Consider the following 11,279-nt stretch of genomic DNA (forward strand, 5'->3'; position numbering starts at 1 on the left):
ATATATATATATATATATATGTGTGTGCGTGTGTGTGTATAATGGTTTAATTTAAATATTACATTCATTTTAATATTACTTTACCTTACATTTACTTTACCTTATAAACTTTATTGTCATTCAAAATTGAACAAAATGTCATTTAATTTCTCCTCAGCAGTGTAGGAGTGCATCATTTACATGAATTTTATAGACTTCGGTGTTTTGAACAGAAGATGCAATTCTTGTGCAGAAACAACAAGTAAAGTGCAAATGTTAGCAAACGTTCCTATGTACACCTAGACATATGATACATTTCTACATGCATGCACAGATTCCTACATATATATGTACTCATATGTATATAAATACAATACAAACAGCATCCATGTCTGAGTGAATTCCCATATACTTTTTTTTACTGAGGTCTGTGTGTGTGTGTGTGTGTGTGTGTTTGCTGTTGTGGTCACTTCATTAGTGACCTGAGTTCAGCAGTCTTAGCTCGTGGGATGAAACTGTTGCAGAACCTGGTGGTTCTGGTCCTCAGGCTGTGGTACCTCCTGCCAGAGGTCAACAGAGTAAACAGTTCATATTGTGGGTGTGAGTTGTCTCTTTTGATTTTTGATTTCAGGGTGAAATCAAGAGGCAACACTCGACAAACCTGCAGCTTGTTAACCTGAGAACCCCTGAGCAAACATAAGGCTGGGCTGAATCACAACTCTCTGAGGAAAAAACAAATGCATGTAACATGGTCAAATGCAAGGTCTGGGCTGAAAAGTGGTGAAAAAGCATCAAATATCGAAACGCTTCTGTATAAATAAGCCAAACCCTAAAGATCTGTAAACTGTTTTTAGAACGAGGCAACTTTTCACACGGGTCTGAAACTGTTGTGCAGCACTTCATTGGGAGGCAGATCATCCCTGGTGGTCGCTGTCTTGGTGGCACCCTGAAGGCCTGACCTTGCCCACTGGCAGGGAGGGAGGTGGGGGTGGGTATCTCCTGCTAAAGCAGTACTTTGTGATAAGGCCATTTCTTTTCCTTCAGCATCCCTTTAATGTCATCCCTGAAATATGAAGTCATTAAGCGATATTAAAACAGTGCTGACAAACTAATTAACAGAAGACATTATACGGGATGGGCTCGATTAATCCGCTTTAATTGCTCTTTTAAATGGGGGCTCCAATTAAAATTAATAAAGATTTACTGGTGATCAGTCTAAACTACACTAAGAAGTGGCTGTCTGAAGGGCAGCCTAAAGTCAGCGGCCTCCGTTCTCAAGTTACACTCCCTATTTCTCGCAGCGACTTACCCCCCAGTTGCCAAAAGACCATATCTATGAGCAATAAGATTAAAGAGTGGGGCTGTCCCAGTGCCCCCAGTCCCAAAGGTTGCATTGTCTCTTGCTTAGGGGTGTTTGATCCTGCCTTTGTCTTTGTAGGACCCTTCAAAGGAGACACCAGCTCATTTTTAATCTAAAGTCCTCCACCACACACACTGCCTCTAAGCCTTGATTAATAAAAGTAATGAAGTAAAATTATTTTTAAATAAAAAGGTTTTAGATCTTATTTAAGAGTTTTGTGTTTTTGAAGGCAATATGCTTTCAGCTGCTTCTAAATGTCCAGAGTGACAAACTTTTGTGGCCACTATTTGTTACTTTATATCACAATTTTCAACAAGCTGCAAAAATCTAATATTTATTTAAAAGGTTTGCATTATTTTTTATTGAGTTGCAAGACCTGCAGAGTTGTTTCAATGGCAGCAAGTTTTCACTAGATGGTGCTGTTGCTCTTCTGATGTCCAGTTTCATTTTCCTGCTTTCTTTTTTTTTATATTAGATTCAAAAAACTTTACAAAAGCAACAAGATATTCTTATAACTGAATTTTCAAAAGGTCAAGCACACAATTAAGAGCATCTGCTCATCTTGCTTTAATTTAAACTCTTTGTTGCTTTGTATATATATATTTTTTCATCTTCATTACAAAGGAAGCTCTGTTGTTTTGTAGAGATTGAACATAATTTCATATTGTGCTGTCAGCCCCAAGGCAATTAAACAACTGAAGGTATGTAATTTGTTTTCTTTCATTATACCAGAGGCGACCAAGTCTTGTTCAGAAAATGTCACAGAATAAAATTAATTTAAGCAAAGCCCTTTGGTTCAGATAAAGGCTTTTTAAAAAATTGATAATGTAAATCAATTTACAAAAGAAGATGGACCCAAATGAAAAGAAATGTCTATTAAAAGATTAGAGGTTTATTGTCATCAGCCAGTCTGAACAATGATTTAATTTCCTTAATGTTATCATTTCTGATGTAATTAGTGCTTCAGTGCCTAACAGGTTTTTCAATTAAATATTTGGTTAAGGTGTAGTATTTTATTTTGTAAAGGCTTTAAAGTATCTGAAAACATGCAACAAGTCCAAAAGCAGTTCTTATGAGATTTGCCTGGTTAAATAAAGGTTAATAAATAAGTTGTTTAAAATATTATGACTGATTTATTTTGTTTCCCCTCCAAAATGAGTTGACTCTGGTTTGTGATTTGACGACATTCGAAGAGTCGACAGGTTTGTGGAATTTTGCTTCGGCGGCACAACGTGACATGAGGTCACCTCAGGCATTAGTCATGAGGAGGGAATGCATTGTGGCTGTTTTTAAGACATGGCAGTTGTCCACATCCGCAGCGGCCGCACGATGAATGCAGGCCTCAGAAAGTTGACTTGAATCAGCTTCGATGAACAATGTGAACAGCGGAGTTCTGAACAGCTGGTTGCTGGACGTGGATTAGAGGCACCTTAGGGGGAGAACACTGGGATGCTTACTGGACTGTCAATGTTTTTATCAGTCTTTTGCTTTAAACATTAAAATGTGAAAAAAATTGTACCCAGGACAAACATAACACTTCAGCTTTCTATAATATTTAGTGCATTTTTTTTATTTTAATATTCATTCAGTACAATATTTATGAGCGAAATATATGAAAATGTTTTTTTTGTGTGTCTCCAGAAGACAACAGCTGAATTTTCACACATGATAATAAATCACATGCATTCAGACAAATAAATCCATAATAAATTATACACATATAAAGCCAGCAGTGCGTGCACATTTACACATCATACACAGCTCTGAAATAAACCAGCATAAAAAGAAACTCATATTCATAGTGAGTGATGTATGAAGGATCACATCTGATCTTTGTAAACATTTTTTTGCACAACTACAAACTCAATAACTGTCAAAAGACAATAAACACTAAAGAAAATCACAGTAGAATATCTATTTTGATTGCTAATTTGCAAGCAAAATGCAATATTTTAGATTTGAGCATAATTTACAATGGTGTGTATGCATGAGCAAACTTTTTAAACAAACGGATTCTGATTTTTACGTCACTAAAATGCACAACAAGAAGAAAAAAATGAGCTGAATTTACAAAAAAGAAAAAGAAACAAAAGAAATCACTAAATCAATTTATCTGTACGCCTTTTTTATGGTTGCACTCTACAAGTAGGAGGACGTCTTGAACTCCTCGGGGATGTCACTGTCCAGTTTACAGATCACCTTGTAAATGGCCTTTTTCCAAGAGGAGTCTGAATCTTTGGCTGCAGAAATGGCGTTGTAAAATTCATGCAAGGTGAGTTCGGCGACCTCGAGGAACCTGTCAGGAACCTGAAAAAAAACAACAAAAAAAACAGAGGGGATGTAAAATAGAAGGGAAGACTTTATTCTGGCACTGTAGCTTCATGTGTGAAGCTGCGTTTGAAACAATCAGTCTTTGTTTTTCCTGATTATGTGAAGTGAAGACTCGTAGCACGATCCATCAAACGGTCAAACTGATGAAAGGCAGGACAACTCTTTGTTCTCGGAGCACAACAAATGCAACGCAGCAGATTAGACTCTGTTTTCTTGATCCTAAACTGAAAAAAGTTTATTGCAAACAACTGTGGCAAGCTCCAAACAATAATTCCAATTATTTAAACTATTTTTCAATAATAGAGAACAAATGAGTAAGGTCTAACCATGTGGCTCGCCATCTTTTATGCAAATTTTAAATTAAATAATCTATAATTGTCTTATGCTGACTTATATCTATTTTAACCCAACCTTGTCAATGATTTTATGTTTGATCTCATGTGTTTTTGTGAGATCTTGCAAGATGTGTTAGCTCTCAAAGAAAGTGTTGAGAATGACTCTCAGCTACCCCCACACACAATTTCTAATGTGGCTAAAACTGCCCATGAGTGGCTTTTATGTTGGCTGACGTCAATTAGCTAAGGTGGCCATCTTTGAATCAGGATGACTCCAAAAGTTGAGTTATAGATGTGCATCCTATTCTGAGCAATTCATTAAACTCCGTCCAGAGGTTCATGAGATATTTTGCTAAATCTATACTTAAAATAACACAAACAAGCACAAATATGAAAAAACGAAAACATTATTAATAATCAAAGTGTTCAACGTAATCTGTGATAAAATGATTTGGATTTACTTTGGATCACATATTGAGTATCTGAGCAGAACCTAATAAACCTCAGTAAATGTAGTTCAGAGCCAAAAGCAAAGGATGATGGGAGAGATCCATTCTTCAGCCCTCGTTTCCCATCCACTTGCCTGTTTGCGCCACGGCGGTTTGGATAAGTTATTTTTCTTTCCCCTCGTCTCCTGACACAAAAGCATCCCTGGGAAAGGAATGTCTTGGTCCCAAGGTAAAGAAAACGGTCCCATCTCTTTCCCACCAAACGGCCTTCTCCCTCGGAATCCACAGCGTCTTTCTCAGCATTCCGCATCAGTAGCAATCTCTGTCTCGCTCAGCCGTGCTGGTCCTCTAATCCGGAGTTGTTTTAGTGGGATTTTGTGGCTTCCTCTTCCCACAGTTTGATAAAGCATCACTCTGGAGTTTAGATAATGGCTGTAAGGGCTGGTCAGCCACAGGTGCAGCAAAACACAGGTCAGCACCTACTCACACATGTTCACAGCCACATGGAGGTCTTACATCTGGCACAATGAGCCCATCACTTCTGATAAAGTTGAATTACTATAGAGTATCTTGGTTGATTCGCATCTCTCTTTTAAGCTTCACGTGGAAAACTTTGGGGAAACTAAAAGTTAAATTCAGAAATAGATCTTGTTTATCTCTGAATGCTAGGAAACGCCTCGTAACTGTGACTTTCCTTCCCTCCATTGATTACGGTGACATTATTTACATGAACGCTCCTACAAGCACCCTGCAAATGTTGGATACTGTCTATCATGGTGCATTAAGATTCATAACTGGCTGTAACTATCATACCCACCACTGCACCCTGTATTCACTGGTTAACTGGACATCATTAACTTCACACAGACTCTCTCACTGGTACATTTTCATCTTTAAATCACTTCTTGGTCTGCTGCCTTCATACATCTCCTCATACATGTCTCTGCGTGAGTGCAGCTACAGCGTGCGCTCTCAGGACATTATTACATTGTGTTCCCTCAGTGAGGACTGAACTTGGCAAAAGGGCCTTCTCCTGTTCCGCTTCTGTTTCCTGGAATATCTTTCAAAAAGACCTGAAGCTCTCAACCTTGACCTCTAAGTGGCTTCAAACATCTGATAAGTTCCTGGCAAAAACCAATGCAGACATGTTCTTGTTTGTAGTTTTTTTTCTACACCGCCTTATAATCTAGCTGTTTTTTTTGTTACTATTTTTAATACCATTTTTATTTTCACTTGTTCTTCTCAATTTGTATGCATCCTTTATGAGTGTCTAGTCTTTGTTGTGCACTGTTGTCATCACTCTTTGTTAAAATCAGGTCTCTCTTGTAAATGAGTCCCCGAGGAACAATGGGATTAACCTGTATAAATAAAGGTTGAATGAATAGAGAACTAATCAGACGATTAGGTTGATAAGACTAGCGTAATCACACTTTAGATGTATCTTTTATGAGTTTGCATAGTTGTTATTTTAAAGAACTGCAGATACAGTGAAATCTTCAAAAACACATTTTCCAATAAAATATTATTGTGAGCACCATATAAAGCTGTAGTTTTGACTTAAACAAATAAGCAGTCCATTACATATAAACATTAAATGTTTTGATCCTGATTTTATATATATATATATATATATATATATATATATATATATATATATTTAAGTTAGATCCAGTCCTTAAAAGCTTGGAGTCTTAAAGTTGGTGTGCAGACCTCACTTTGGGTTGTAAAACAATAAGCGTGGCATTTAAAATGATTTCCAGTCATTTAAATACATTTTGAAATTTTGCTATAAGTGTAAAATATGAAAACAGCAAATACTTCAATAGTTTTTTTGGCTATTACTGTATTCCTGTTTTTTGGGGCTTGTAAGTGATGTTTGCAACTGATGTCAAAGCCTAAAAAGTTTGGGAACCACTGCTTTAAAGAGGAAGGTTTAAAAAAAAAAAAAAGAGAATCAAAAGTAGCTTCTTGGATTACAACCGTGAAATGAGGCCTTTTAATAAAAATAATGCTGGATTCGTCCAATAGATGTGTTTGAATTATAAGTGAGACTTACATGGAAATCATTGGCTTTGTTGTAGTGCATGTTCAGCGCCCGGAAGAGTTCTGAGTCCCTGCTGACTGTGATGTCTTTGACATCGGCGATGCCGTCAACGATGGCCTGGCGGGCAAACTTCTCCATCTGAATGTAATAGAACTCCCTGAAGTTACTGAACCACTTGATCAGCTGGGAGGTGATGCAGCGGTTGAACTGGAAAAGAGGATAAAACTGTTTTGACTTCATCTGACAACAATCCTTCTAGCTTAGGTTTTCTGGAGTGAAACTATAAAATCAGCTACACCATACATAGAATTAAAAACTTGAGTAATTCTTAAAATAAAATTTGAATTTTCAGAATAACCGATGGGAGCTCATTGAGAACCCAATGGCATTTAATGACTGCAAGCCTGGATTTAGATAGTCAAAACAGTCTCTCTATGCAATATTAATTTCACTAATCTTTTCCCACCGATGTCTGAGATGCAAAAAACACCTGTCAGAAGTCTGTGTTTTTAAAGATAGTCTTGACATTAGTCTTGTTATTCTATCTTCTCACCCAGAAAGACAGAAAAAAGTGCCTAAGGGCTGGGCAGGCATCAAAGACGCCTCTCCTCTCTGGTGTGGCGGGTGAGAAAGCGGCAGCATAAGGACAGAAGGAAGCTTCCCTCTCATTGACTCGGGCTGATAGGATGGAATCAGACACTGGGATTATGTGTTCCTTTGTCCGGTGCCACTTCCCACCACAGGAGTGTAAGCAAGGAGGAGACGTTCCGCAGGGCTGCAGCGACAGCATCCTCCCCCCACCCCTGGCCCTGGGGGTCATGGCAAACTGAGAGTCAGGGGCCAGCACAAGCTCAGAGATCCAGGACACAAGATAGTGGAAAAAGAAAGCTCAGCAATGTATGGAGGAACTTGGAAGGCGAGGGAGACTTGATCCAGGTAAATATAGAAAGGATTCATGAGAATGAAAGAAAACAGCTAACAGCAGTGAAGGAGACAGAAAGATAGAAAAAGGATGACAAGGCCATAACACAGGATGTTTTGTTTAGGTTGCAACCAAAAGTCTCTAATACCAACTCTCTGTTGACACTCAATAGCAATGCCTTGCCTACAGAGTCCTTTGTCACTCCATTTGCTGACTGGAGAGGCTTTTTTAAAGAGAGAATGCCCCTGTATCTCCCTCTACCCCCAGGACATACTAGCAGCTCAGTGGCTTTGTTATTTAAACCCTCTGCGTTTTTGTTTCTCTCCTCCGCCACACTGCTGATTTTTTTTTTTCCATCCCAAACACACAAGTAGAAACAGCACAAACACTTCGGTCTGAGTTCGACGCGTGCTGTCAATTCATTTTAGAGCGTGCAAACAAACGCATACCTTGACATCAGGGAAGAAGGTTTTCAGCACGTTGGAGCTGGGGTAGCGTGTGTAGAAGAACATGAGCTTGGCCTTCTTCAGATGACTCGGACTGAGACCCTCCTGGATGTTTTGCGCTTAAGTTAAGGAAATTTTAACAATTAAATCAAAAGCGCACACACCGCAAAGCCCCCGGGCAACGCGATAGTGGAACCAGAGTATTGCGTTGCCTCATCTTTGGCCTAAATTAAATTTCACTAAAGAACAGCTTGGCATTAACTTGGAAGTCTATAATGATCCTAACATGTGCTTATTGGCAAAACAGAATTAGGAATTGGATTAGGGATTTTTAATTAGAGAGCAGAGCACATCATGCCTGGGAGTTAAGGCGACTTGTTTGAAAATGTTTGGAAACAAGACACTGATTGACATATAGACGCGTAACGATTTGAAGACGGCATATGTTGTTTTTCTTCCTAAGTTCTTGCAATTATGGCTTCTGTGTTTTATTGTACATGTGTAACAAATTATGCTCTCATTTGTGAAATGTTTGAATATAAATTACAAAACAGATTGCAATATATGGGACCCTTTCATACGACTTTGAAGGCGCCCATGGCCATTTCCTGTGTAGTCCACCGTCTTGGGTCATGATCAGTCTTATCAGGTCACCTCACCACACATTTATGAGGGAACCACTTTGAAATGTGGAAGTATGAATGAAAGATTTATATTGCATTGTTCAAAGAGAAGCATGCTCTTTGCACTGTCAAGATAAAGTGAATATTGAGCATTACCACAAAATGTACTTCTCTAAAACCTTGCAACAAGTCTTGAATTAAATATGTGATTATTTGCTGCTTAATGTGCAACACTGTTTTTTAGGATGCATGCGTCTTTCCAATTATTTTAAAGATGCAAAGCAACAAGAAACAAGACACACACTTGTTTCTTCTGAATCAAACAAGCTGATTTGCATATAGTTCTGTTATTTTGTTACTTTATTTCCATCATGTACCTTCTGACAAAAGGCTGCAACAACAAATGCTCAAGACAAGAGCTCAAGTGTTACGGTTGGGAGGCACTTGTGGTTTCCACCAGCACTCAGATCTGACCTTTTAGATGCACCCCTATCACTCTGATGATGGAGAAATAGATCCTGCACCTTTTCAAGTCTGGAAAAAAAAAAAAGAAAAGAAGAAAAAAAAAAAAAAACCCGATTCTTCCTGAAACAGACCGAAGCTTTCTCTGCCTTTGAAAATTTGGCTTTTGTTCCTGGCAATTCTTATCAAAGCCTTGTATTCCTTTTTATTTGTCTTTTTCTAGACTTAAAGTCATTACTCGGCTTAGATTAAAGAAGATGCTGTAATTTTCTGTGGGGTTAGCGAGATCAAAGGCAAAATTCTCCTTGAAGTTTGTGGCTGTAACTGGCCACGTCGAAGCGGACCTCAACCAGCCATTGTTCAAATGGATGAGCTAAAAATAATAGAAGTTTGGACTGGATGGAAGGTAAATATTGTCTATGTGAATGTTTAATAATGCTCCGAGACACACTGGATAAAATAAACAATATTATCAGAGATATTAAGAAATTTACAGCAAACTGTCTATGCACATAAAATATCGAGCCATTCTAATGTACAATATTAATAGAGCTGTGGAGACTGTACGAGTGGATTGAAATAAAGGTTTTGTTAAATTTTCTTTCAAGACCAATTGAAGTCATTCAACAGTTTAGAATCAAAGGATATATTGAGAGACATGTAGGGGTTTCGTTCAGCCATGCTCTGCAGTTCAGCGCTCTCCATCTTGACATGAGGGAGACATAGGTTATCAACAGCCAGTGCCCCCATGGAGGAGGAACGAGGGTGGTGGCCGAAGTGGCTGGACGTCACCTTGGACCTCATGGCAACGGTGTCCCAGGACAGGTTCATCGAGTCTGGGGAGGTCCTGTCCATCGATGGGGGGATGCAAGGGAGAGCTCCAAAGTTGGAATGGGGCCCATACTTGAGAAGGTGCTCCAGGATGTGGCTCTCGTGCAGCGGCGTGGCGTAATTGAACTGAAAAGGTGTGTGGTGCACGGGGTAAGGCCTTTTCACAGCTGGAGTGACGGAGTTCACAGGGGTCGCTGTTGGCTTGCGGACCACTAGTGAAAGTGCCTCTGTCTGGTCCTCCGGGCTTTGATCCTCTGAGCTTTCATAGTACTCTGATGACTGGGACTTCACGACAGCCTCCTCATCCTGGCACTCGTCCAGGATGGAGTTGGTCATCTGGCTCTTTGTGTCTGCACCCACTCTGATCTGCATCTCAGGTGATGAGCACGCACGCTGCTGAGGGGACATGTCCAGCCCTGTGGAAGACACTTTCTTGAACACCCTGTCCACACAATCATTGATGGCGCTGGAGAGCTCCTGCTTTAGGGTTTCCTGCAGGTTCTGATTTTCTCTTTCTTGAACCAGGTAACCAACAGCTTTGATTTTATCCTTACAGTCTACAGTCACCATGCTGCTGTTCCTCTCACAATCCCATTCGTTGCTTATGTACGACTCCATGTTTTCTCCCAGGAAATCGTGCTCAGATTCAACTTCTTTTGCGTCTCTGTTTTCATATTTGAGATTTTTCTGGCTGTACACTTGCAAAAACTTTTCTTGTAGCTGATGCAGCAGCTTTTGCATGCTGTGCAGCTGCTCTTTTAGCTTGTGGCATTCCTCTTCCTTGTTGTTGCTGCTATCACTGCTGCCGCCAGGTTTTCTGTTCATCTGTCCTTCTGCGGCACTGTGCTCCTGATGCTGAGGCAACCGTTGCTTACGTTTGTTCTCTCTCAAGGATTCTCTGGCCTCCTTCGAGTCTCTGACATCCGTGTCAGACCTCTCACTGTCTCCATGCTGCCTGCTATTGGGGGAACCAGCCATGACCCTGATGATATTTTCCACTCTGGCTCTTTTGGCCTGCAGATGATCAGTCATAGGATGCTCTCCTTCTGGACTGATTACTGTGGACACATAATTGCTGGGGGAAACAACCTCCGGTATGCTGTCTTTTGAGGAGACACTGCTTTGGTCCTCTTGGCCAGAGTCGGCAGCATTGGAGCTGGGGAGGTAAAAGTGGCTTTCATCTAAGGTCCTTCTGTTGTGGATTGTCTTACGGAGGAGCTGCGAGATGATGGAGCCATTTGAGTATGAGGCCAGAGGCTCGTCGTACATGCTTCTGCGAAAGCAGGGCAATAGGACCTCTGGTTTGTCGTCTTCTAGACCTTCGGTTGAGTTGTGCATGTTCTGTTCAGGGAGATTCAGATTCATTCTCACTGTGGGTCCTCTCACTATGCATGTTAAAGAATTTAAATCATATGATACACAGCAAACTCATAGCAATTTAATTCTATATATACATATATATATATATATATATATATATATATATATATATATATA

The 11,279-nt window shown here is 39.7% G+C and overlaps 1 protein-coding gene across 1 annotated transcript; it reads right to left on the reverse strand.

The window, feature by feature from the left end:
• Positions 1 to 3,478: 3,478 nt before the first annotated feature.
• On the reverse strand, positions 3,479 to 11,147 carry prox2 (prospero homeobox 2). Its single transcript, XM_037694712.1, has 4 exons — positions 9,600 to 11,147; positions 7,870 to 7,977; positions 6,511 to 6,705; positions 3,479 to 3,646 (listed from the first exon to the last, which is right to left on the reverse strand). The coding sequence occupies exons 1-4, from the start codon at positions 11,145 to 11,147 to the stop codon at positions 3,479 to 3,481; spliced, it is 2,019 nt and encodes a 672-aa protein (XP_037550640.1).
• Between the last annotated feature and the right edge of the window lie 132 nt (positions 11,148 to 11,279).

The sequence above is a fragment of the Nematolebias whitei genome, chromosome 21, assembly GCF_014905685.2.
Source record: "Nematolebias whitei isolate Nwh7 chromosome 21, NemWhi1, whole genome shotgun sequence".
Classification (NCBI taxonomy): domain Eukaryota; kingdom Metazoa; phylum Chordata; class Actinopteri; order Cyprinodontiformes; family Rivulidae; genus Nematolebias; species Nematolebias whitei.